At 41.6% G+C, this 27,664-nt stretch overlaps 1 protein-coding gene across 1 annotated transcript in view; it reads left to right on the top strand.

Moving 5' to 3' along the window:
• Positions 1–15,990, top strand: part of SGIP1 (SH3GL interacting endocytic adaptor 1) — a 244,580-nt gene extending 228,590 nt beyond the window's left edge. The window contains exons 23-28 of the mRNA XM_074220587.1: positions 3,137–3,292; positions 7,664–7,796; positions 9,616–9,818; positions 11,488–11,552; positions 12,871–13,035; positions 15,029–15,990. Coding sequence (XP_074076688.1) covers positions 3,137–3,292; positions 7,664–7,796; positions 9,616–9,818; positions 11,488–11,552; positions 12,871–13,035; positions 15,029–15,051 — 745 coding nt within the window. The 3' untranslated portion in view covers positions 15,052–15,990. The remainder of the gene's footprint in view (positions 1–3,136; positions 3,293–7,663; positions 7,797–9,615; positions 9,819–11,487; positions 11,553–12,870; positions 13,036–15,028) is intronic.
• The last annotated feature ends 11,674 nt before the right edge of the window (positions 15,991–27,664 follow it).

The raw sequence follows: 27,664 nt of genomic DNA, 5'->3' as shown, positions 1-27,664 counted from the left end.
CTTTCCCTTAGGCACAAAAATTTGGAATTATCAGATTTCCCCTTGCTGTCATTCTCATAGCACACACACATGCACACATACACACACACACACACACACACACACACACACAGAGAGAGAGATATACATTTAGTTCATTTTCCAAATCCATTTGAATGGTTGGGGGTGGGGAATCTTCTCTGGACCCTGGTCAGGCTAAAATACATTTTGCTATAAGATCCCAGTTATTAAAGATCATGAAATCATCATAGAGTCATTATTCACTAATTAACAGTGAGTCTTTTGGGGTGAGGAGCTGCTTTCTTGCATCCTCCCAAAACTGATGGTTTCTCCCCAGCTACTTTTCTCCAAGTCTCTCTTTCTCAGAGCCTTGCTCAGGTTTAGTGGCTTCTTAACCATGAAAATTGTCCAAATCTACACAGGGCAGAATGTTTCATTTAAGATCTGTGAGACTTGTTATGAGTCACTTCATCCCCTGTAAAATGAAAAGGGTGAACTTAACGGCTTCGAGTCTTTTCATTTTGCCAATCACCTAGCTAGCAAGGGGGCAGGTGGTGATTTTGTCCAGTGCCTTTCCTCTTAGACTATACTGTCCCCTTATTGGGTAGCATATATGTGTTTCAGTGACATTCAATATTTAGCTCTAGAGGGTGTGGGGGAGAGAGGGAACCAGATGCAGAATGGTGATTGAAGTGGCTTCTCCTACCTTGGGATGCTTGCTAACCCAAGAAAAGCACAGTCCTTTCTAAAAAGACTTGATTCTATTCGTCTCCTGTGCCAGAATCATTCTGGCAACATTCCCATCCACCCATAGCAGTGGAATTTCTTTAGCGCTCATCACAGAGAGAAATCAACCTGTGGGTTGAGCTGAATGAAAGAAATGGTAGATGCCCAGTCCCAGGGAAGAACTGACACCAAACACAGTTGTTGGGATTCTTCCCTACTTTCCTGGCCAACTTGCTCTAGATTGGATGTCCACACAGGAAATCTTATTCTGAATCATTGTTCTTTCAGACATCTTTACCAGCCTCTTTCTGCTTCAGTGATCATTTCCTCAGTTGGAATCTTGGTGCTGAAAGTAAAGGACGAATTAGCAGGCAGCCTGGAGGTAGAAGGGACCTCTGAGGTCTTCCATGCCAACCTTAAGCACTCCAAAGAACCAATTATTATTGTAGTTATTAATAGCATCATGCTGGAGACCAAAGTCAAAAGGTATCTTTTTCAATACAAGCAAGTCTCATATGGCACCTGAATATTATCGTTTGGCATATGTTATCTTTTTTTGAGCCCCAAAACAACTGAGAGAAATACCAACATCAACATTTTACAAGGGAATATGGGAACAAATTAAAGTGATTTACCTAATATACAACTGATAAGTATCAGAGGCGGGATTTGAACCCATGTTCTCTGACTCCAGTTCCTCCAATACACTAACCACTATGGCATGCTGCCTCCTGTGGTTGCCATATAGCATTACATCAGCCCTTTCAGCTTTACTGGGCAAGTCACTTAACCATATGTGCTTTAGTTTTCTCATTTGTAAAATAAACTGGAGAAGAAAATAGTAAACCATTCCAATATCTCTGCCAAGAAAACACCAAATTGGATTGGAAGAGTCAGCCATGACTGAGAAACAACTGAAGCTTTTCCTTTTGAATGGTTAGTGGGGGGGAGGGGGAATCTTCTCTGGACCCTGGTCAGGCTAAGATACATTTTGCTATAAGATTCCAGTTATTAAAGATCATGAAATCATCACAGAGTCATTATTCACTTAGTTCTCAAGAAAGCTAAGTTATCCTCCCATCCTGACTACTTTCAGGGCGGGACAAATACTTTAAATATTAAACATGAATTTGTAAAAGTTACTGTGGGCTTCTTCCATGGACCACTCTGTTAGTCAAAAGGAACTAAGAGGAGGCCTCATGGAATGGACCAATAGCTGGTGAAAAATTCTCAAAGTCCCAGTTCCATTCCTGACCTAAATGAGATGTTTGACCCTGGGCAAGTTTTTGAGCCCCTCAATGGTCTAAGTACCCCTAAAAGACTCAAGTGGGGAACAGCTGCCACCTCCATCGAAAGAGGGAGTTTCCTGATGGGGGACCTTTCCCCATTGATGAAATTAGATATATGGAAATGCCTTGGAAAAAACAAAACTTTTTAAAATCATTAAAGGAAGAAAACAAAATGAGTTCTTAGACTAAACTGCAAAGAAAGTATAATCAATCAGTATAATAGACTTTTACTAAGTGCCTACTGCCTACCAAACACACTGAGACTCTTGATGTCCATTGGACATTGATAATCTTGAGACTACCTTCCCCAGATTGAACCAAAGAGTGTTCAAAGGAAGGCAGACAGGAGAGTGTAGGACCATGAGCCTATGCCATTGGAGGAGCAGTCTTTATCATGGTATGTCTTGTATCATGAAGAGGAGAACCCTTGGGGTAGGGCATGACCAGCTCCCTCTGACTACTTAAAGAACTTTCTGTGAAAGAGAGCTTAGATTTGGACTGTTTGCCCCAGAAAACTGAGCCAGGAGACACCATTAAAAGAAAGCGATTTGGGTTCCATGTCAGAATGAAGACATCTATTCCCAAGTGGATCAGGTTACTATTGGAGGGCTAGGTGATCCTCCTCAGAGACTTTCAAGGGGAGACAAGATGAGCATTGGGGGCGGGGGATTATAGCAGGGATGCCTTTGCTATATGGGCCAACTGCTGAGACCCCTTCCTATTCTCAAAGACTGTGATTCTGAGATGAAGACATTACAGCTGTCATTACAGCTGCCATAAGGGAGGACAGGCATGTGCTGCTTAGTCAAAGAAGAAACATCATTAGGCAGACACAAACCACATCCTAATGCAGAGATACGCAAGGGGCTGCTTTGGGGAAAAGTGACTTCCCTCTTACTGAAGGTCTTGAAAACCCTCTGGTAGGTTCACAATAGAATGATTCCTACTGAGGTAGCATTAGGACTGGCTGCTACTGGAGCCCTTAGCTCTAAGAATCTGAACTTGTGAGCCAGGTAAGAAAGAGAGGCATCAGACCACCCTCCAGGATCTGCGTTTCTCTCCATGGTCTCTGTCTTGACTCTTCCTGTCTTCTCACTATCTTTGCCCTCTCCCCCTTCCAGGTGTATAGTGAAGATCACTGGAGAGATGGTGCTGTCATTCCCAGCTGGCATCACCAGACACTTTGCCAACAACCCCTCCCCAGCCACCCTGACCTTCCGAGTGGTGAATTTCAACAGGTTAGAACACGTCCTGCCAAACCCCCAACTTCTCTGCTGGTAAATACCATTTTCTACAAGCTCTTCAGAGATGGGAGGGTGGTTTGTGGCTTGGTAGCTGAGCAGTGTGTGTGTGTGTATGTGTGTGTGTGTGTGTGAAACCTGTCTTCTCCTGGTAAGCTGAAAACAAATGAATAAGTACTCTGTCAATTGTACTTCCCAGAATAGAAAAAACAGAATTGGAAATGATGTTGGATATGAGATTTTTCTAGTAAAGTTCAAATTCTTAATATCAAATCATACATTTGGAGATGATTTATAGGTCATCTGGTGCAACACCCTCATTTTACAGAAGAAGAAACTGAGGCACCAAAATGGGCAATATCATTTCTAAAGACACAGGTAGTAAATCAAAGTGCTAAGTTAAAAGGGTTTGGACAATTCAATTTAACAAACAAAATATATCAAATACTAACCATATCCATGAAGAACACCACAGGGGCGGTATAGCAATAAGACATGTTCCCTGCCCTCATTCATCTTACTATCTAGAAGAAATAATACAAATATTTTGTTATTAAAATAAAAGGTTTGTGGTAAAGTTGATAGGAAGAGGGGGAGGGAAGGAGGGAAGAGAGAGAGAGAGAGAGAGAGAGAGAGAGAGAGAGAGAGAGAGAGAGAGAGAGAGAGAGGAGGAATCCCAAATTTCCAGGAAGTCTGACCTTAGAACCAAGAAAAGGTGGATTCAAGTTTCCCCTCGACAAATACTGACTATGTGACCCAGGACAAGCCATTTAAACTTTCAATACCTTAGACCAGTGGTGACAACCTCCAATAGAAACTGAATCATACAATACAAAAGGATCCCTGTGAGCAGTATATTGACTTAGAAAACCACACATAATAACAAACAATGTCTATGTTCTATTGTATTTTTATTTATTTTGCTAAGTATTTCCCAATTACATTTTAATGTGGTTCCTGGGGTATTCCGGAATGTTGTGTGCCAATGGGAACAGACTTTCGACATCTCTGGCTACCCTCTCCCTAGGGCTATTAAGTTACAGAGAAGGTGCCAATTTGTATTACTAGAAGGAGTCTCCTAATCTAAAATTTCCCCCTATCAATGAAATCACTGGTCCAGTTCCTATCCCTAGTAAGCAGACATATAACTAGGGTAGCTGAGGGGTGTGTTGCGGCTTGTCCAAGGGCACCAAACATAGAAAGTCTTCATGCGCTCTGCACTTAGACTCCTTCAGCCACTAATGAGCAAAAATAATTAGTTGAACTAGGATAGGAGCAGATGGTTTTTCCTCTACACCAGGGTTTTTTTTATTGGATATTTAGAACGTCATTCACAGCACATACAAAATTATTAGCTTATTTGGTCAAATATTTAATTAATTGACCCCTAAAAGCTCCTAGGTTCATTGAATTTGGAGTTCCACCTACAGTTGTCCTGAAAGCACCAGACCAAATGATTTCATGGCCTTATACACCTGTGGGTCTCATAGTCCCTGCACCATACCATAATTACTCTCTCCCTAGAGCTGCCTGATTCCTTCTTTCTTGATCTCTGAATATGGGATTCTCTGCCTCCCTACTGAATAGTGTTCTAAGGGTTCCTCCTGTCACAAGGTCTTGTAAGCCAAATGTCTTACACACACACACACACACACACACACACACTTCCCCAGCATGAGTTGTACCTCAATCTTTGCTTTGGGAGATGTTCTTCATGAATTGGCATAGTCCAACCTTAAATTGTGGCCTCCTTGGAGATCAGTCTCTTAGAAATGATCTAGGCAAGTCTTCAAGAGGAAGGGAGTCTGTCACTGGGACCATATATGGTGCCTTTCCAGGTTCAGTGGGATCTCATAGAGGTCACATTCAATGGCCACAGCCTACAAAACCAACAATACCAGCAACCCAGAACTGGGCGGAACTTCAGACATTTGTCTCAACAGCATGGGGGAAGGACAATAGGGCAAAGCCCTAAGCATGTTGGACCAAGAGTCAAGAAGGGCTGCCTGACACTTATTAACTGGTGACCTCTCTGAGCCTCAGTTTCCCCAACTATGAAATGAGTGTGTTGGACCAAAGTGTCTCCAAGTTCTAAGTGAATGATCCCATCCTTGGCGTGTCCTGAAGGGGTTCAAGACATCCCAGATGAGAAATCATCATGCCTCAACTAAGAACTTCCAGTGAAGGTGAACCTGTTAGCTCCCAGAACCCTTCCTGCTTTGGTTTAAATTGTCATTATTTGTCCTTTCTCTGAATGAAGACCCTAAAGAAGGTTCTCCTCAATAAGTTAATAATGTGAAAAAGAGGCATAAAAAATTACTTAAGAGAATGAGGCATTATTAATAACAATCAATATGAAATGTTAAGCACAAGTCCTGGGCTAACTTCCGAGGATACAATTGGCCATAGACAGGTCCTGCCCTCAGGAGCTTCCAATCAAATGTAAAGCTCAAATATTTTAGAGACATCTATGGGAAGAGAAATCATTTTCAAAGTATTCTCAAAAGATTATTAAAACAAATCCACAGAGGACTTATACTGGACAACATTGTTTTTGTTTGGTTTGATCTATTGTATTTGAAAATAATGAAAACATTTGGAAGGGTAAGGCAATTGGGGTTAAGTGACTTGCCCAAGGTCACACAACTAGTGAATGTCAAGTGACTGAGGCTGAATTTGAACTCAGATCTCCTGATTCCAGGACCAGTACTCCATTCATTGTGCTACCTAGCTGCTCCCATTCTTTTAAAAAATATTATGATTGATACTTCTGATTTAAACTGGTCTTCCCTGTGCTAAATCTCAATTTTATTATATGTTTTATTCAGCATTATATGTAAATGTGTTCAGTGAAATTTTATTGGGTAGATATGTATTATACAATATTTTTTCCCAATCATTATGATGACAGTAGAGATATTTGCAAAATACTTTATAATTCCTTCTTATTTTCCCTCACTAACCCTAGGAAGTAGGTATTACTGCTATCCCCATTTAAAGATAAGGGAATTGGATTTCAGAGAAGTAAAGGAAATTGCTCAAGGTCACATAGCTGGTAAATATAGTAGAATTTGAACCCAGCTCTTCCTGACTCCTAGTGCAGTTCACTAAACCAAGTTGCCTCTACTATTTATGTTCATTCTTGCTATGGGTAAAAGTGTGTGTGTGTGTGTGTGTGTGTGTGTGTGTGTAATAATCACATTCATGTGGATGTTCATGCAGTATTCATGTTCTAGGAATGCCAGTGGTCTGAGAAGAGCAATAATACTGTGTGGTTACTATTTATTACATAGTTAAGACTGTCCTTCTCTTCTTTGGAGAATATGGTACAGTGGAGAGGGGCCTAGCAGAAGGCTCTAGTCCCTCAGTGCTAGAATGGCCAGAGGGCTGGGTTCCAGCATACTCATAAATCTGATTCTTGCTCTCCAGTGTAAGACTTTACACTAAATCCTACTCCTGATACTCAGCCCTCTAGTCTTTAACTCATAGGATGATATGGGTCTCACATTCCGTATACATGATAACTTTATAGCGCTATAGAAAGATATGTTGTTGTAGTTAATCTAACAAAACTGTATTTTTCCAGAAGAGGAGGGATCAGTCAAGACAAAATTTTAACAAGATAATTAATTTCTTATGACCCAATTAAATTTAGTTGGAATAATTTAGTTTTAATTTCAACTGCTGACCAGAGGCTAGAAACGTTTGTCAATTTGATGGCCAGTCCTAATGGAAATGATTTCATCAGGGTTAGGGATACAGAGTCAACCCTGCTTTTAAGGTGTTTACATTCCACTGTAATGGTACAAAATGTCTCCATTTAAGGGGAAATAAGATATATCCAGGGAAGCAGAAGTATACCAAGAGTTCTGGAACATGAGAAATTGGGAGGCATCCAGAAAAGTTATAGAGGAGGTGGCGTCTAAACTGGACTTCGAAAGAAGCTCAGAGTTCTAAAAAGTAGACATGAGTGGAGAGCACATTCTAGACAGAGGGTCTATGGGAGGGAATGACTTTTACATGGATCAACTAGTTGGCCATTTTAAGTGAACAGGAAAGTGCCTTAAGACAGACTGGGAAGGTAGGTACAAATTTAATGTGGACGGTCTTATATGGCAAGTATTTCGTCTTAAAGGTAATAGAATCAACATAAGTATAAAAAACCATCCACTTGATCAGAGTTCACAGAATCATAGACTTAGACAACACCTTGGAGATCATCTGGTCTGATCCCCACTTTTCAGATAAGAAAGTTGAGGATTTCCAGAAATAAGGAGAAAAGTCAGACAGAAGTTGTTGCATATATGTGTATGTATGTATGTATGTACGTTTCTCTAAAATGTGTGTACATGCATGTGGTTCTTTTATTTTGACCTAGAAATTCAAACTTTTCTTTTCTTTGAATAGCGATGATACACAATGTGATGCCAATACCAAGGAATTCTGGGTAAACATGCCAAATCTGATGACTCACCTAAAGAAAGTGTCAGAGCAAAAGCCACAGGCAACGTATTATAATGTGGACATGCTCAAATATCAGGTAAGATGCAATTGTACGGATAAAGACACCTTTATCAGATTGCCAGTTGATATCTTCCTAGAAACATGGAATTCTAAGGGAAATGACTCCTCTGTCCCCTGATATCTGATCCAAGAAACAAAGCCCATGAAAGCCTCTCAGAATTGAAAGGTGCTCAAAGGTTATCATGGCCAACCCCCAAGACTGTCCAGGAATCCCCTCAACAGCATGCTTAATCAATGGTCCTCCCAGTTCTGATTGAAGATCTCTGCCCATGCCCCTCAAGAGAAGACATTCCAATTTGGGATCATTCTCATTGTTAGGAGGTTATTTGTTTGTTTGATTTCAAGTCCCAGTTTGCTTCTTTGCAATATTTTCTCATTGCTCCTGGTTCGGCCCTGAAGTTCAAGCAAGACAAGGTTAATCTTTCTTCCATGTGACAGCCATTCAAATACTTGAAGGTAGTGGCCATCACTACCCTCTGCCCTGTCTTTTTTTCTCCCCCATTCACCTTCCCACGTCCTCCAGATGATCGCCAGATGGCAAGTTCTCAAGACCCTTGACTCCCCTCCTCTAGACACTCTCCAGTTTTTCCATGCACTCTTGAAATGTTGGGAGTGCCCATAACTGCACATGAGATTCCAGATATGGTCTGAACAGGACAGAGTATAGGAGTTGATCACCTGCCTAGATCTCTCAGTGCAACCAAAGATCACATTAACGTTTTTGTGCTAAATAATAGTAATTACTACCATTTATATATCACTTTACCTCACAACAACCCTAGGAAGTCAATATTCTCATTATCCCCATTTTGCAGATAGGAAAGCGCCAACTCGGAGGCCATGAACAACTTGCCAGGGTCACAGAGTCAGCAAGCAACTGAGTCAGAATTTGAACTCATTCTTCCAAATGTCAAGATTGACATTCCAACTCACTTTGCCACACAGTCTTTCTAAATCATTCTTTTATTGTTCATTTGTTAAAATTTGGTAGGGGGAAATCCAGTCTTATGTCTAGATTTTTAAAAATCAACTTCCTAAGTAAAGGAGAAAGGAAGTAGGGTTAGATGCTCGTTGTTGGAAGGAAAAAACCTGACTGAGCAGTGGGATATGCAAGCCCTAAAATCTCATGTGGCAGATCATGGGTAGAAGGAAGACAATACTCTGACCTCATCTAAAATATTGTACTTAGTTCTCAGAGTCGCAATTTTAAAAGTATATTGGTTAGCCAGACAGCATCCAGAGGAGGACAATCAGAATGGTGAAGGGTCACGAGTCCATGTCATAAGAAGATTGGTTAAAGGAACAAAGAAGGTGTAGGTAGAGAAGATGAGACTGGGGATGGAAGGGGGCAATGACCCAGATAAGAAAAACTTAGGGACACATCCTAGCTGGTATCAAATATTTGAAGGGTTGTCATATGGATTGGTAACAGAAGGTAGAGCCAGAACCAAAAGGTTCAAGCAGGAAAATTGGGGCTCAGTGTAAGGAAAAGTTTCCTAATAGATCTGTCCCAAATTGGAATGGGATGCCTTAAGAGGTTGTAAGTTCCCCGTCTTTGTAGATCTTCAAACAGACTGAATGGCCCTTGTCTGGTAGGTAAAACCTGGACAGGATGACCATGAAGTTTCCTGCCTCCTCCACAACTTTGGTCCTCTGAAAACATTCCACCTGGTGATTTCCATCCAGGGACTTTTTTCTAAACACACTCATGTTTGAAAATCATGTCATAGATTTCTTCTGAGCAGATCCTCAGGATTTGGAGGATGCAAAGGAATCAGGAATGACTTCCAAAGCAACCTCTGCCCTCTTTACTGATTTGTTTGTTCTTGGACTAGGTGTCTGTCCAGGGGATTCAATCAACTCCCCTGAACTTGGCAGTGAACTGGAGATGTGAGCCAGCAAGCACTGACCTTCGCATCGACTACAAGTATAACACAGATGCAATGACCACTCCAGTCGCCCTCAACAATGTCCAGTTTCTTGTCCCCATTGATGGCGGAGTCACCAAACTTCAAGCGGTGCTGCCTCCTGCTGTTTGGTAGGGAAGACCTAAGTCCCATAGAACCTTTGGACCAGCAGGTCACTGGTTCTTCCAGGGGTCTTCTGCCTTCTCTCTGGGTTAAGAATCACCATGGTCCAGGAATGGAAATCACCTCTTTGTGCTGAAAAGTCTAGGACACTTTGATCCAGAATCTGTCAAGGAACCAGAATCCATTTTTCCCGTGTGGTTGAAAAAGCAGAAAGTAGATAGAGCTTTTAAAGAATTTGTTCATCTACCTTAGTTTCCTTCCCCTGAATTAGTCAAGCTATTAACTGGGGTTTTCCATCTGTCAGTGCTTTGTTCAAAAATATTGCCAAGGCAGGAAAGCTATATGGCATGGGGTGGGAGCTTGGGGGGGGGGGGGCATCCTCTGAGAAGACATTGGAGTCATCCTCCCATCCAAGAAGACCTGCCTCTGACATGTACTATCTGGGAGAGCCTCTAAGAGCCCCAGGGAATCTAATAGTTTCAGAGGAGATGTCGGTATGCATTGATAGAGAGCAATGTCAACTATGAGAATGACTTATTCCAATGAAAACATTTTCTTGGGATTTTTGTGGGGGGGGTTAACAAAAGAATTATGAAGTAGTAGAGAATGGCACCTGATACATAGCTAGTACTGAAGAAATGGCTATTGATTGATTGGTAGCATATTGAGCTTCAAGTCAAGAAAACGTGTGTTCAAATTGTGACACCTACTAGCTGGGTGATCCTATGGATCCTTTAGCCTCATGCAGCTCTGCTGGGGATTCGTTTCCCCTCATTTCTTGAATGTTACAATAGACGTGCAGGAGGTGCTTCCTGAAGCTAGGAAAAAACTAGGAACTGGTCCAAAAACTAGATACTGTGTTGGTTCCCCAAGCACCATGTTGACTAATTTCTGAAAGGCTTAACATTGGGTTGAACACAGAATAGTGAACATGTGATCCACAACAACACTAGGAAACTATCTACCAAAGGAAGCGTGTAACCTGCATTATTGGGCAGGGAACCCATTCCAGATGATGTCTGATTTGCATGTTAGAGAAAAAGAGGGGCTCCCTGAGATAGAGTATATTCCAACCCAAGGCAAAGGAATAGAGTTGGGAGACGGGAGAAGGGAGTCTCGTGATGAGGAACAGAGGGAAAGCCAGTTTGGTTGAATCAAAGATGACAGAAAAGGGAGTGACATCCATGGAGGTTGGTAAGAAAGTAAATTGGGGCCAGGTTTTGAGATAGAGTATTTTTTCCTAGAGGCAATAGGAAGTCATGTTTATTGAATATGGTGCTTATACAGACAGATCTGTGATTTAAGAAAATGACTTGTCAGACATGCATAGAGTGAATGAAGGAGGATAGACTTGGGAAAGGAGACCAGTTATTAGGAATCTGTTTCAATAAGCCAGGGGAGCAGGGATAAGGGCTAGAGTCAAGTTAGTGACTGTAAAAGCAGAGCAATAGGTCATATGAGAAGGAAGAAGATATGGCAAAGACTGGATAATTGACCAAAATAATGCCACTAGATAGCTGGTGAGGTCTGTAACAGAACAAGAGACATTTGGAAGAGGGGAGAGTATTGGCTAAAAAGAGTGAGTTTAGTGTTAAATGTATTGCATTTTAGATTTCTTCTAGATTCAATGTCCTGAAGCACAGAGCAAATCCTAATAGCTTCCTATCTTATTTTAAGGAATGCTGAACAGCAAAGAATACTGTGGAAGATCCCTGACATCTCTCAAAAATCAGAAAATGGAGGTAATTCATTTGTTCAATAATATTGATATCACACTTAAAAATATTTAAGTTTTGCAATCTACTTTACATTCATTACTGCCTTTGGTTCTCAAAACTTTGGAATGAAGGTACTTTTTTATCCCCATTTTACAAATAAAGAAACTGAGGCTCAGGGAGTTTAAGCAACATGGGCAGAGTTGAACTGGAAGTCTATATAAGAGGTGATCACCAGTGAGCCCCTTGTCTGCATCACCCTACAAATTTGACATAAGGCCAAGGAGCTCTGGGTTTTCCTTCCTTTTCCTCAATATAGTTTAGATCCCAAAAATGGGTGGATTGCACATTAAAGAGCCCTGACTCCAGAAGATGAGGGTCCAGGTTAAAATTCCATCTCTGATACTACTTATGACCTTGGGCAAATCATTGTGGTCCTTGGACCTCACCTCCTTCATTTGTAAATTAAGGAGTTTGGATTATCCAACCTCTAGATCTCTCATCCTATATGTCACACTGGGAAAAACCACTCACTTCCCTGAGTCTCAGTCTCTTTATCTATAGACTCCTTATTCCTAAAATGACCTCTGATGTCTCTACTGGCTGTAGTATTATGATCCTATGATCTCTCTTTCTGGCCTCTGATCTGTCCATCTTCTCTGACCACAGAGGGAGTTACTTGCACAGATTTGGACACCCTCCCATGCCTCCTCTTCCCCCCCCCAAAAAAAAAACCTGAAATAACTTATTTTTAAATAGTTCATTATTGCCCAAAGAGCTCTATCATCATATAGAAAAAGGCCTTACCTTCTGATTAGATTTATCAACAAATAAAGTCATCATGCTTTTTTTTTACTTATTTCTTTAATGTGTTCCTCTCATCTCAGACAAACATTCTTAGCCCCTCCCCTATAATCTGCCTTCACATAGACACACACACACACACACACACACACACACACACACACACACAGACATGACAATTTTCTAATCAAAGAACAGCTCTCAGCCTCACACGTGTCTCTCCCATGTTTGGACACCTGCATGTACTCTGGGATCATTTTGATATTTTTAATTTTTCATCTGACTTAAATCTGCCTGTGGCAAGGGAAAAAATAGCCTGTTCTGAAATAGCTTGTCTACCCTCAATTGTGCGTCATACATGGCCTCACCTAGTGGCTAGGAATCTTTACTAATAAACACTATTCATCATAGGGCTTGTAACTGAAATATAAAGTCTTGCATTTTTAAGTTCCAAGTTCAACTTGGAGTTTTATTCTCTTGTCAGTAGAGTCATTACATTACTGCTTTCCTCTGATAACGGGTTGTTATTTTTCTTTTGGAGGGGTGGGGTCTTTGCTGGCGAGATTCCAGTTATCCGAAGGCCCTAGCAAACCTTCTCCATTGGTCGTGCAGTTTACCAGTGAGGGGAGCACCCTTTCTGGCTGTGACATCGAGCTGGTGGGAGCAGGGTACCGGTTTTCACTCATTAAAAAAAGGTTCGCAGCAGGTAAGTGGAGAGGGTGGTAGTGTGCCTGCCCATGTGGCCCTTCCTTCCTTTCACCAGAGGTAGTGGACAAAGAGAGTGGCTACAGACAAGATTGCTTTAGATCTACCTTCAGTGCTTGCTAGCAAAAGAACCTTGGGCAAGCCAGTCATGTACCTTCCCAAGACCTCAGTTTCCTCATACATGATGAGAGCATGGGACTAAATTGCTGCCCAGGGTCTAAACCTCAGATCTTGTGCTCTTAGGGAGAGCATCAGTCAATAATCATTTATTAGGCACTTCTTGCATTCTACTGGTGGATGGCATCAGAGCATAGAGAATTCATTTCAATGAACATTTATTAAAAGCCTTTTATATGTAATACCTTTAAAGAGAGGGGGAAGGAATAAACATTTCCCCAGAGTGCCAGGCTCTAGGATAAATGCTTTTTACAAATATTATCTCTTTTGATCCTCGGAAAAGAGATGATATATTATTATTCCCATTTTACAGATGAGGAAACTGGGACAGACAAAAGTTAAGTGACTTGCCCAGGGTCCTACAGCAAGACTCCAGGTCTAACCCTCTGCAATATGGTACCAACTAGAAGCCTCTTGGAAACAATCCCTGCTTTCAAGGAGCTTATAGTCTAATGAGAACAGGAAGTCAAGAGAGAGAACTGTTTATACAGAGTAAATAAAACATAAATGCAAAGTATTTGGGCAGAGGGTCTAGCTACTTTAGCAATCTCCCTGAAAATCCTGAATGGTTCCTAGTTTCCCTTCCTTAGTTCAAGAGAGCCCCAGAAATAAATGTCCTCTCCAATGAACAAAATGTTCTTGAAAAATCTGAATTACTGTAAACTAGAAACATTGACCATTCCTTTGGAGTCAATAAGATGGAGCAATCCACAGCTCCTATCATTAACCTCCATTTCCAAGAGGCAGAAGACAGGGAATCCAGTCCCCAGGTGGTTCAAAAGAATGAGAAGAGCTTGAATTCATTCCATTAGAAATCCTGTAGGTGTCGCTTAATCTGATGGGTAAACCAGGGATCCCCAGGACCAGAGTTGGCCAATATCCAGTTCTGACGCTCCAGGGTCACTGCCAGTGGAAGAACTCTCTGTCCAGGCAGGACTTCCCGAGCTCCATGATTCACTCCATTTAGTCTGTATGTGTTATTTGCCCATTATCTCCCCTACTGAACTGTCACTTCCTTGAGAGAAAGGATCATGATGAGGATAGGTGTGTGTTTATGGGTTTTGCCCTTCTTTATAAGCCCAGTCTTATCCCCAGCATGCAGTTGGTGCTTAATAAATACTTGATGATCTAAACCTAATTTGTAACTAGGATGAGACAGCCATTAATTCCTTCCAGGATACCTAACTTACAGGACTCTAAAAAGCCCTTCTTATCCTCTGGTACAGTCTAAACAAACAAATAAGCATAGCACTAAATGAGCAAGAACAATTGACTTAAGATAGGAAGCTGCTAGTTGGGGTCCCTGCTACCTGCCAGGTGAGTCCCTCCTCAGTCTGAGCATCACTGCCCTTCCAGGAATGACCCACCAGTAACTTGATAGTATCTCAAGATCTCAAACCCTCGAGGTTGGTATGCTGGGTCTCTGCCTTATCTATCATAAGATAATGTTCCAGAGTGTCTCCTACAATGGGAGAGTGCTTCCTTAATCCCCAGTACCCCAAGGGAATTTCTCTCTAAAAGTTGAATTGAGGACATCTCATGGACACAAAATGTCCTGTTTTGGCTAATCCTTGGCTTGAGAGAGACCCATGACAAGTAGAACAGTTATTCTAGAAAATTTAATACTCAATCAACTGGGTGATAACATGTCCAGAAAAGAAAAACTTTCCTAGAATTACCTTGCTATCTAGTTATATATAGAGAGAAGGATGGATCTGTGGTCATCCACAAGCCACCATGTCTATGTCCTGCCTCACACTCCCTCTTCAGACAGACTGGTGATTGGTAACCCGTCCTCACGACCTTCTTTTTTTCAGGCAAATATCTGGCAGATAACTAATAGAACCTTACGCAAGCATATGGAGAACCCATTATCACGGAGGACTGTCATACATGGAACAGGTTTTTGTTTTGGGGTTTTTAATGAAAACCAAGTAAAACCTGCCCTGGGGACATTTCTACTGGAAGTGTCCATTACTTTCAGTGACCTTTCTCCCTCCTTGGACAACACCGTGTTGAGACCAGTCCCACAGTATTTACTTCTAGGTGTAACATTGTTAATGGTTTTAAAATGTAATTATTGTATTTGTAAATTGTACTCATTCCCGTAAGACTGTATTTCAGGACGTTAGACAAATTTGAGTTTTAGCATTTGACCATTCATGAAATGGGTGTAATTTAAACTATGGTATATAAATTTACTAGTAGTCCTGTTGATTGGCACAAGGCTTACAGAGATAGATTGCATTTTGTCAATATATAAAGTTTAAATACAATATTGGTAGCGGCTTTCAAAGGGGGTGCCTCATAAAAGAAGGATTCGCAGAACCAAGAAAAATCTTTCCTTTTCTCCTCCAGTCCTTACTACGTCTTATTCTATAGTGTGAAATTAAAAGTTCTACCTTCCAACATTTAGTGGGGTTCGAATTAAAAATATTTCAGTAAATTCTAAGGTTACAAGATATTTAAAGAAGGCAAGATGTACCACTTTTTAACCGCTTTTTTTTCAAACTGCAAATTTCATAAAAATGCACGCCATATAAACAGGGCCTCTTATTTTTATAATATGTAAAAAGGGGATATTTAAAGTTTAAATTATGAAGTTATGATTAAGATTCCAGAGGATGCTGGGATCCAGGCCATTTCCCTACACTCACCACCTCTCCCGTAAACTGGGCAAATATGGAGATTCCTGAAGAACCAGGCAGTTTTATTGTGATTGTAGGATGATGTGATTAAGAATTGCTACCTGATTGTGGACATAACTGTTTCTGAAACTCTGCAGGCTGAATTGACCTGCATCGTCTGTCCTCTTGCCCTATGTGGAGGCTGCTGGTCTTTGAGTGAATGGTGGATGAGCATCCATGGATCTGAGATTGTTGATGTGCAACTTGCAAGGCTTTTGGGCAATGGGAAATCTAAGTTAGGCTGTATGGCTTTTCTCTGAAATAAATGTCCTCTCCAATGAACAAAATGTTCTTTAAAAATCTGAATTACTGTAAATTAGAACCACTGGCCATTCCTTTGGAACCAATAAGATAGGTGCAAGCCACAGCTCCTATCATTAACCTCCATTTCCCAGAGATGGAAGGCAGGGAATGCAGTTCTCTAGCCCAGACCAGCAAAATATAGGTTCCCGTAGGAGAAATACTTCTTGGGATGTACTCCCCAGAAACTATTATCCATTCTTTCTATGGAAGAACCTGCCCTTCAACCCTTTGGCACACCACCCAGTTAACATTTAGATACTTTTGGGGGAGAGGTGGGGGGAATCTGTGTATGGTAGTTCATTGGTGGAGGGCTTTCCCTGTATGGAGATTCCCTTCACTGATAAAACTTTTCAGAAATTCATCATTCTTAGACTTCACCTGAGGCCCTAAGAGTTTAAGGACATGATCATACAGCTAATATATATCAAAGGCAGGACTTAAACCAGATTATCCTTCCTCCAAGACCAGCCTTCTATCCAATAGATTACACTGCCTCTCTTGGACACACGCATGCATTTATACATAAATGTATGTTTATATAGACACATGGCTATGTGTGTATATATCTATATCTATATATATATATCGATATATATAGATATATACACAAAATTTTAACCAGATGTGATTTCATCAGTATAACAAGCAACCATGAAAGAAATTCTCTCTACCAGAGCTGATCTATACTCTGAAATTTCCCATCTGAAAGAGTTGCCTAGGATGCTGAGAAATGAATGGACTTCTCTAGGGTTGCAAAGCCAGGATGAATCCAGTTCTTCCCAACTCTTGAGACCTATCCTCTAGCCAGCATCTTTGTCTTAGCTATATTGGCCTCATCTCCTCCTTACCCGCCTTAAAGTTATAAAAGTTTTATTCTTGAACAGTTTTCTGTCCGTCTAATTTTACAGTAACTTTATTATCATCCCTATAAGTCAATTTGTTTGGTGTGTTTTTTTTAAAACCACTCATTGCAATGATCTTTGGCACCTCCCAATTTTGGGATCAGGGGTTAAAATCTTTTAAGACGACCATCCATCACCCAAATGTACAAGAGGGAAGATGTAAGCATTATTTTTGTTTGCTTGTCAACTTTGTTGAGTGTTTATGAGAACCTGGGGAATGGATGATAGGTTTCACTGGGAAAGAATCACTGCCTCCCTACTCATCATTGTCCAGAGGGTTAACTACCCATAGTCACCCGATGAAGGCACTAGAATTACTTGTGGACCCTTGTCCACTTTGACAAATGGAATCCTCATTGAATTAAGGAGGTCAGAGATATTAGGGAACCCTAAAGCTGAGAGTGAAAAGAGAAAGAGGAACATAATTCTTAAAATATGAAAGATTGAAACCAATAAGAAACAAGCTATCTGGTAAGAATGGAACTATTAAAAGTGTCTAGAACAACCCTTCCATGAGTAGTAACACAGAAAGCATATATATATAGATATTTCTTTCTGGTTCTCACATCTTACTCTTTATATTTTACTTTATGCAATTCTAGAGTTAATTAAATCATATAAACACATGGTAACTCTTTAAAAGGATGCCTTCTTTTGTTGATATTGTAAAAATGTAATTTTTAAAGTATATATGACAAGGATCCCTAATGTGATTCAGACATCTCTAGTTATGAAATTTTAAAGAATTAATTAATGCCTACGATCCCTGTTCCAGAGAATGGGAGTCTTAGGCTTCTAAATACGCTCAAACCTCATTTAACTAGATAAATCCTCCTCTTACATCCTCTTTTTTTCTTCTTTCCATCCTTCCTCCCTCCTTCTTGTCTTCCTTCCTCCCTCCTTCCTTCCTTTCTCCCATCCTTCTCTTTTTCCTTCCTCAAGCATTTATGCTACAAAGAACAAAAATCCTCCCTGCCCTCATGGAGCTTCAATTCTACTTGAATTCAGCTTTCAGGAAAAAGGGACAAATAGCAACAAAACCAGTTCATATCAGGGATTGAGATGTATGTGTGTTTGTGAGTGTGTATGTGTGTGTTGGGGGGGGGTATGCTTGTATGTGTGATTACCTGTATGTGTGGTTGCATATAGCTGTGTGTGTGTATCTAGTTGCTTATTTTGTTTTAAACTTCCATGCTCAGTCTTGGCCTTAGCAAACACATAGTCCAACTTTCCACAACTCTTCCAAAGGCATTAGAAAATGAGAATTCATGTTCAAACAATGACCCTGGGAGACACTGCAATGGTTCTCAGCCACGAAAGAATAATTGAACCATTGCTAATGTCTCTGTGTCCAATTCCCAAAAGATTGTCAATAATAAATGTCAAACAGCTCACCCCATTCCTCCAGACATCTCCATTCACCAAAATATCTCTGTATCTGAAACAGACAAGAAATGGCATTTGAATGGATTTTAAGTGCTGGGATAATTATCTTGTCTCCCTTCTATGACCGAAAAAAAGTTTTCTTCTTTTTTCAAATTAGTTCTATGTTTTCATGAGAAATACTTTTTGAAATGGATTCTTATAATACAATTAGAGTACATTTTCTTTCACTAAGTAAAATTGATAATGGCTATAATTTTCTTTCTATGAGTTTCTCTGCATAGTGAAATAATATATTTTTCAAGTATTATTTTTCTCTTACCAGAGTTGCGGTTTGCCCAAAGAAAAGCTCATTGCATCACCTTGGGCTGCTTAAAGGGGAAAAAAGTCTCTGTGTGCTTAAAGTAAATTAGCTTACGTATGTAAGACCACCTCAGATAAAATTAAACTTTAAGTTTAGCTACATTCTTATCGTTAGGATAGAGACATATATCAATGTATGTGTATGTCTAGAGGCTTACATACATCTCCGGGAATTAATGATGTTCACGAGAGGCAATAGTGTCAAATTCTGGGGAAAGAGCTGGCCTTGGAGATAAAAAGACTCTGGTTCAGTCCTGCTCTAGACCCTTCTGGCTGTGGACCCTGGGCAAGTGATTCACTTTCTAATGATCCTAGACATTCTCAAGGACTAGGACCTGTAGAAAAGATGCCCCCCCGCCCCCCCACAGTGATAGGGAATTTCCTCATCCTGGGGAAATCTCCTGTTGGGTCTTTATTCTCTACCCACTATCTGCATATGCACATGTGTTCAAACTCACACACACAGAGAAGAGATTCTCTCTGTCTGTCTGTCTCTCTCTCTCTCTCTCTCTCTCTCTCACACACACACACACACACACACACACACACACACACACACACACACAGACAAAAGAGATTCTCTCACACACAGAGAAGAGATTCTCTCTGTCTGTCTCTCTATCTCTGTCTCTGTCTCTGTCTCTCTGTCTCTGTCTCTGTCTCTCTCACACACACACAGAAGAGATTCTCTCTGTCTCTCTGTCTCTCTCTCTCTCTCTCTCTCTCTCTCTCTCTCTCACACACACACACACACACACACACACACACAAGTTTCTGTGTGGATTATTCAAAGAGGCTCCAAACTGCTCTAATTTGCTCTGCTATTAACTCTTACTAGGGAATCCTGGAAAAGACACTTCCTTTCAAAATATCTCAATTTCCTCCTCTGAACATTTGGGATAGGGGTATATATTACTTAAAGTGAAATAAATTAAATTTAAATTATTTAGAGATTTAAATCATTTCTAAAGCCCCTAAAGTAGCTCTGAAACTCGATGATTCTTTCATGTTTTTACTATTATCTTAAATGCATTTTCTTCATTGAATGTTTGGGACTGTCACTGGTGACCAGGAAGCCCTGCCTGCCCAAAATAATTGACTTCCCTTTCTATTTCCTGATAAGAGGAGGAGGATGGGATAGTAAATGTCCACATCTCTTATGAAAACCCCAGGCTCAAGGTGTTATGGAAAATTAAGTCATTAAGTTGAGTAGGATGAAATGAGTTACCATTCCAGTCCTGAAATTCTGTTAGTCTAAGCTTAGATACTGGAAACTCCCAGATAGATGTCCCTTTTCTCACATCAGTCTAAGCTTAGACACTCCAAAGCCCCCAAACAGATGTCCCTTTTCTCAGATCAGGAACTATAGTTTTTCTATCTACTTTATTTTTTTTTCTACTTCAAAAAGAAAATAATAGGAAAATCTTTTTTGTCTTTTTTTCCTTTCTCTGCAGAAGTTTTTTAGGCTCAGTCTCAAATATGAGATGAAGTCTGTCAATTTGTTTCAGGTTCTTTTCTTTGGAAAATTCTCCTTTAGGACCTTAAAGAATAGGAGGGCTCCATGCTGTCAACTCTGTGAAGGATGATGGGTTGTAACCAATCACCAAATTCCGGAAAGTTCAAAATGGAGGCTTTCTATATCACTGAAATGTAGCATTATAGACTTGGAAAGTGACAATTTGAGCGAATGTTTCCATGGTTGACTGGGCCGCATGGAGAGAATCTCAATACCCACTTCCATTTCAGCATTCTGCCCAATTGTATCCAAACACATAAGGCAAACTTAGCAATGGAACAGCAAAGAGGTGGTTAATGAAGAAGTGAGCATTTCAGGAGAAAACCCGTTTCTTGTTTCCCAAAGACCTTGTCTATCCTCAAAGCAGACTAGCTGTATTGAATCTACTCATTCAGTAAGTGTTTATTAATCACCGCTGTATACCACTTACTGGGTGAAAGGGGAGGGAAAGAGTCGAGACCCCAAACTCCCTGTCTTCAAAGTGTTTCACCCTATTTCTCATCATAGTCTACAATATCTAGGGTAGAAATAATCAGGTAAATCTCACATGACTTTGTCAGGGATTTTTAATCTAGGGTTGTGACTAGGGTGGGCTTTTCATATAGTTGATAACTGTATTTTAATATACTTGATTTCTTTTTCATCCTAAATATTTTACTTTACATATTTCTAAGCATTATTCAGAGAAGAGGCCCAAAGACTCCACCAGTCTGCCAAGAGGGGTCCAAGACACCAAAGAAGGTTGAGAACACCCAGTTTAAGTCCACATGAATGGACACCTATAAGAATATTGGTTCAGAAATGAACACAAATGCATGGACTATTCCCTCGAAAATAAGTCAGGTTGGAATTAATTGGAAAGAAGAATGAATGTTTTCCTTCAAAAATAAAACTCTGAACTCTTGAGGATGCCTATTAGGTGTCTCTGCTTAATGAGTCACTGGCAACCAAATGGGAGTTTTTCTTTTTCCCTGCTCAATACAGGCAGTTCTCTCTCAAGGCTTTACCCCACCCTTCTCAATTTGTCATCCACTTAGCAAATAGCAGGAGAAAGTCTTCCAATATTCATGAATGGAATATGGCCCTTGATGAAATGACACCCCTGCTTTAAGTGATCTTGGGGGAACTTGAAATTCATTCATTCACTCATTCACCCCGAAAGTATTTATTAAACAACACACTGTTCGTTACAAAGGATGCAAGGATAAAAATGATAATCTCTAGCCTCAAGGTGATTACATACTATTATGAGAAGAGGGTTTGGACATGGAGTGTTAGAAGGTCAGGATTCTGATAAAATCCCAGGGATAGAGTTATTGAGTACCAGAACATGAAGGAAACCAAATTGGTAGAAATGTAAATGAGTCTGGAAAGGGAGATTGGAGCAATGGGGGAGGATGCAAAATGCTCAAAGATTCATCTGGGACCATTTTCCATTACCCAGAGATAAGAGGGAACCAATGAAGCTTCTCGAGCAAAAAAGTGACAGAAGTTAGAACCTTAGAGAGCTGTGGGAAACACCTAAAGATATGATGACTTACCCAGGATCTTAGAGCAAATATAAGTCAGTGCTCAGACTCAAACCTGAGTCTTTCTGATTCCGTTATGCTAGGTTCCTTCTAAAAATCACTAATTTCCCCCCAAACCCCAAAATTATGGAATGTTATAAAAATTCCTGGTTGAGGTCCTGTATTTTTAGAAAATATCTGAGATCTTCCTTTACAAAGTAGTTTGAGGTTGTTGCAACTTAGAGCCTCTCATGCCAATAACCATCAGTCCCCAGGTTTGTGTAAAGTAAACCCTGAATTTACTGACTCATAATGGGGAGGTGATAACCACTTCCATGGTGCTGTAGGAAAAGAAAAAAAATTGTTAAAGGCAAATCGGTAAGGAGTATTATATAGTAAAATCAACATGCTATGAGCATTTCCTGGGACTGTTTCATCATATTTGACTTTCCAAGGGATTTATAGGGAAATCAGCAGCCTGGGGTTGTGAAAAGAACACTTGAGTTGGACCTGAGTTCTACTTTCTGAGAATGATAAAAGTTGGCATTTCCAGAGTTCTTTGGGGCATAGCAAGCTCTTCACAATAATCTCATGAGGTAGAGTGTAAATGTTGTCACCCCTATTTTACAGTTCAGGGCATTGAGACAAGTAAAGTGACCTTATTCAAGGCCATTGATAGAACTAGGATACAAGCCTATCCACCAAGGCTACCTTCCTTCCTGTGTGAGCTCACCTCCCTGCGCCTCAGTTTCCTGCTTGGTAAAATGAGGGAGTTGACCAGGGCATCTACAGTCCCTTTCCCATGTCTAAATTCCATGGTCTGCTAAAGGTTTCTGAGACAATATATGTGTTTTCAATTAGAGCAAAACCATTTGGCATCTCCTCAAACAGTTCAAATTATCCTCTCATTCAGAGTTTGCAATTAAAGAAATCTATCTAAATGTTTTGTTTAAATAGATTTTATTTCAGCACAGGAAAGACCCAAATATGAATTTCATCTCATCTCTTTCATTCCTATATGAACATCCATAGCAGTTTTTCATTTATTTTGTTGCCAACTCAATTTCTAATGATCCCGATGCATCATCATTATAAACTTTCAGTAATCCAACACATTACTAGGGCCCACTCGCCTTGGGACAGTTCTGCCTCAAGTCCAAAGCCAGATCCTTTCCTTCCCTGGTAAGTTCCCAGGATGATCATTGGATTCTTATGGAGGCTGGAGATGGTTTTCTTTGTCAGCATTTTAATCCTGACATAATTGAAGTTGGATAGGAGGGTAGGGGAAAGAGCAACTCTTTTTTTCCTGTGAAGCTGGAAATAATAACTGCTGAATATGGCCTCCCTCACAATGTCAAATGTGGCAACAGCTGTCTTCAAGTACTTGAGCGTGGGAGGGCAGATAAATCTTTGTCCAGGGCAGAATGAGGAAAAATGAGGGCTGGGGCAAAAAGGCAGATTTAGGACCCAAGAAGACAGAAACTTTCTCAGCCTTGGTGCTGTCCAACAAGTAAATGGGCTGCCTCGGGATGTAGCAAAGTCTAGGTGACCACTCATCGGAGATTCTGTCAAGGGGTTTCTTATTCAGGTATAGGTTGGACCACATGTCCCCGGGGTCCCTTCTGACCCAGAAGATTCTGGAATTCTGTGAATTTTCCCTATGATAGCATTTTAAGCAGTTCAGCCACAGGGCCCGCTGCTTTATTCGGTGTTTGGAGTCTGTTCGTGGGTTTCTATGGAAGAGGTCAGCTGTTGCTATTGCTCTTGGTCTTGTTTTCACTTTGCGCGGAAAATGGGGATCAGATGGTCAAACTGAGCTTGGGCCCCGGGGTGAGACTATAGGCGCCTCTTGAAAAACATCTGTTTCTCGTTTCACAAGAAAGGGACAATGGAAAGTATTTCTTAAAAATAGTGAAGTTCAGTGTGGTGTTTCCAGCTGACTAACAAATGCTGTGTAGCAGGAGTGAGGTGGGAAATGAGGATCCACTGGCGACTTGGGAGTCCAGAGCTCTCTCTGAACTGGGGGATGGGACTCCTTTGTTGTTCTGCCCCCTTGGAGCAGAAGTGGAGCAAATTTCTCCCTTTCTGACCCTCTATCCAGTAGCTCTATCGTTTTATAAAATACTTTGTGTATAAAATGTTTATAAGAATTGTGAATGAAAATACACACAAGTATATTTTTAACGTTTAAGTTAAATGCCTGGCCTTTTTGCCTCCATGTGCAATTTATTCTATGATACCCTTTGAACTGCTCAGTCTGTAATGAAAGCTTTACCGTGTAGCCAGCATTCTCAGAGAAAAGCCCAGGTGGGCAGGCGGCCGGGTGCGCTGTCTGCAACATCGGACATCTGACTGGCTGCAGCATCTGACAGGGCTGAACTATGGTGAGATGAAGGTGTTGTATTGAGTTGTTGAAGAGAAACCTGAAACATATTTTAATGTTACTTGCCTTATAGATTAGGATACCGACCTGTGGCTATCACTTTGGGGGTGAATAATGGGGTTTTTATAGATGTTTTCCTCCATATTCCCACCTAAGCCCTTTGAGTCATGTCACAACATGCTGATTATGCAATTCTCGGCCCTGACAGATTACTGTAGGGAGGGTTTCCATTTCAGAGCAAAGTGGAATCATTCTATACCGAAGAAGAGGAATTGTCTGAATAAGTTGTCATTTAAATGTGATTTTTTTTTTCTGGAAAAATAAATGAAAACTATGAGGAAACGTGCATTGGACTGTGGAGTGGAGTTTTTTTTCCATTATAAAGAGAAACGTTGGTTATGCATTTTATGCTAATAAAAGAATAAATGGACTAGGAGGCAGATGGAAGGGATAGACAATTGTCAGTAGCCCAGTGGGGCTGGACAAGGGATGGCCTGCCACAAATGCCATGATAAAGGCAAGAAAATGCCTTATTTAGTCTTCTTCCATTGGGAGTATCCCCCAGTCATTATAATGAAGGGATAGTGACACTAGCAAGAGGGGACAACCCTGGTTTCTTTCCATACCAGAGGGTGAGATTTAGAACTGAAAAGAACTGAAAAGGGCAAAACTTCAACCTTCTTATTTTACCCATGACGAAACCAAAGAGCAGAAAAATTCATTAACTTGCCCAAGAGTGGGATCTAGGAAATGCTGCCAATGAAGCCAACAGTGCTAGCAAAGGCTTGAACTTGGACTGCAGCTTGGGAAACCAGGGAATGGGAGAAATGTTTCCATAAGGGACTCAAGATGACTGGCTAAGTATTTGATAGGGAGGGAGGGAGAGTAGAGTTAAAGATAACCAGACGATGCTTTTTTTAAACTTCATTTGGGACACCAGTTTGAAGCACCACTGAAAGGTGCTTCTGAGGTGTAGTGAGGTCCCATAAAGGATTACCTGTATAGATAGACATAGAGAGATATATGGATAGACAATCAGACACAGGCAGGCAGGAAGACGGATGGATGGATGGACAGACAGACATGGTCATAGATTGAAAGTCGGTCATCTAACCAAATCCCCTGTTTTTCATATGACAGTTATGACAGGTCTGTAACACATCCCACTGAGCCAGCCTGGTGCGGCAAGTGGGGAACATTCCTGAGAGAGGGGAACATTCTAGTACTACCCTGCTATTTATAAATAAGAAAACTGAGGGCCAGAGAGATTACATGATTTACCCAAGATGGTGCACTGCTGGATGATGCAATGTTAGAATCTATACCAGAGTCAGAAAGACCTGAGTTCAAATCCAGCTTCATACACTTACTTAGCTGGGTGATCCTAGACAAATCACTTAACCCTGTGTGCCTCAGTTTCCTCATCTGTAAAATGGGTAGCAAGTTAAATAGATGGGTTACTTTGGGTCAATTGGTAAATAAACTTTTTGAATTGTATCTACTTGATCACAGATCTTAGAATCATAGACTTTGAGCTCAAAAAGACTTCTTAGAGATCCAGGATCCAAGCCCCTCCTTTTACAAATGAAGAAACTAAGGCACAGGGAAATGAAATAACTTGTTCAAGTTCATACAACTAGTAAATATAGAGCTAGAATCCAAGTGGAGATCTCTTAGCTCCAAATTGAACATTCTTTCCAAGAAACCAACCCTCATCTACCATCCCTACGTCTCAGAAATGAAGGAGCCATAGCAAACCAAACAGCAACCTCAGCATCCAAAGTCAAGAGCTTTACTCATCCACGGAGGGCATCCATCCGGCCCCTATTTTGTGTTACACGCGGTATGAAATAGAGCCTGCCCTCAGGGAGCTTATATTCTACAGAGGAGACAAGTACATACGTGAACCTTTATGACTTACACAAAGTTGCTGATCACCCAGTCATCATTATATTTTGTTGTTGTTCAGTCAAGTCTTATTCTCCATGACTCCAAGGACCACAGCACACCAGATCCTTCTGTCCTCCACTATCACTCAAAGTCTGTCCAGGGGCGGTGCAGTGGATAGAGCACCGGCCCTGGAGTCAGGAGTAGCTGAGTTCTAATCTGGCCTCAGACACAATAATTACCTAGCTGTGTGGCCTTGGGCGAGTCATTGCCTTGCAAAGAAAATTTCAAAGTCTGTCCAGACTCATGTTTATTGCTGCCATGACTCTCTCCATCTCCTCCTCTGCCATCCCCTTCTCCTTTCACCAGTCTTCCCAACATTGGAGTCTTCTCCAATAAGTCCCATCTTCTCATCATGTAGCCAAAGAATTTCAGCTTCAGCTTCAGTATTTGGCCTTACACTGAGTAGCTTCAATGAATTTAAGTGTGGACTGATTGCATTCCCTGCTGTCCAAGGGATTCTCAGCAGTCATCGTCAGCCCCACAATTCTAGAGCATCGAGTTTCCTTACAGGCATACATGGCTACTGGAGAAACCAGAGCTTTGCTATATGAGTCTTTGTTGGCAAGGTGATGGTTCTGTTCTTTAGTCTGCTGTCCAGGCGGCCGCAGCTTTCCTTCCAAGGAGCAAGCGTTTGCATTTCAGGGCTGCAGTCACCGTCCGCAGGGACTTTTGCACTGGGCATCTAAGACCCGACGATGCTCCTCCCTGGCATTTCTCCAGAAAGGCCTCTGCTCTCTGCCACCGCCTTGCTGCCTGACCTTATGACTTGCCCGCGGACTACTGCAACAACTGCTGATGGGTTTCCCCGGCTCAGATCCCTGCCCGGGCCGGTCCATTCTCCTCTCCCAGCCGTCAGAGCAATCCTAAACGATGCTGCCCCGTCACCCTCGTGTCCAATCCCTGCCGGTGGCTCAGCAGATCGGATATCAATGCTCCGGCTGCTGTTTAAGGCTTTTTCCCTCCTGGCTGCTTCGCATTTTTTCAGTCTTATCCCTCCCAGTGGCTTCCTTGGGGGCTCTTTGAACTCCCCATTTCCCAGCACCTTAGCATTTCCCCCAAGGCTCCTCACGGGCGCCTCCTGGCTTTCCTGGCTCCCTCTGAGCCTCAGCTAAAGCCCCGCGTCCTGCCTGTCTCTCTAGGACCCCCCCCCCCCCCAGTTCACCCTGCCTAGACCCTGGGTGTGCACAGTCTGTGCAGGTGTTTGCCGACTCCCATAGGAGACCCCTGCCCAAGGTCCCCGGATGGAGGTGGAACTGAAATCCAGACCCTCCGATTCCAAATCCCTGAAGAGCTGGCGGCCCGGGGTGGCCCCCGGGGTCTCCCTAGACTAAGGGTGCGGGCCAGGCCTGCTCCTGGGCTGTGGCCTCGGGATCCGGGGGGTGGGGAGGGGGCAGGGCCCCCTGCTGCAGCGGGCGGGGTCGGGGGCGGGGTCCGCTCTTGTTTGGCCGGGTAGCCTTG

The sequence above is a fragment of the Macrotis lagotis genome, chromosome 2 (assembly GCF_037893015.1).
Source record: "Macrotis lagotis isolate mMagLag1 chromosome 2, bilby.v1.9.chrom.fasta, whole genome shotgun sequence".
Classification (NCBI taxonomy): Eukaryota; Metazoa; Chordata; class Mammalia; order Peramelemorphia; family Peramelidae; genus Macrotis; species Macrotis lagotis.
The sequence above is the reverse complement of the archived record's forward strand: the minus strand, read 5'-3'. Positions and strand labels throughout refer to the sequence as shown.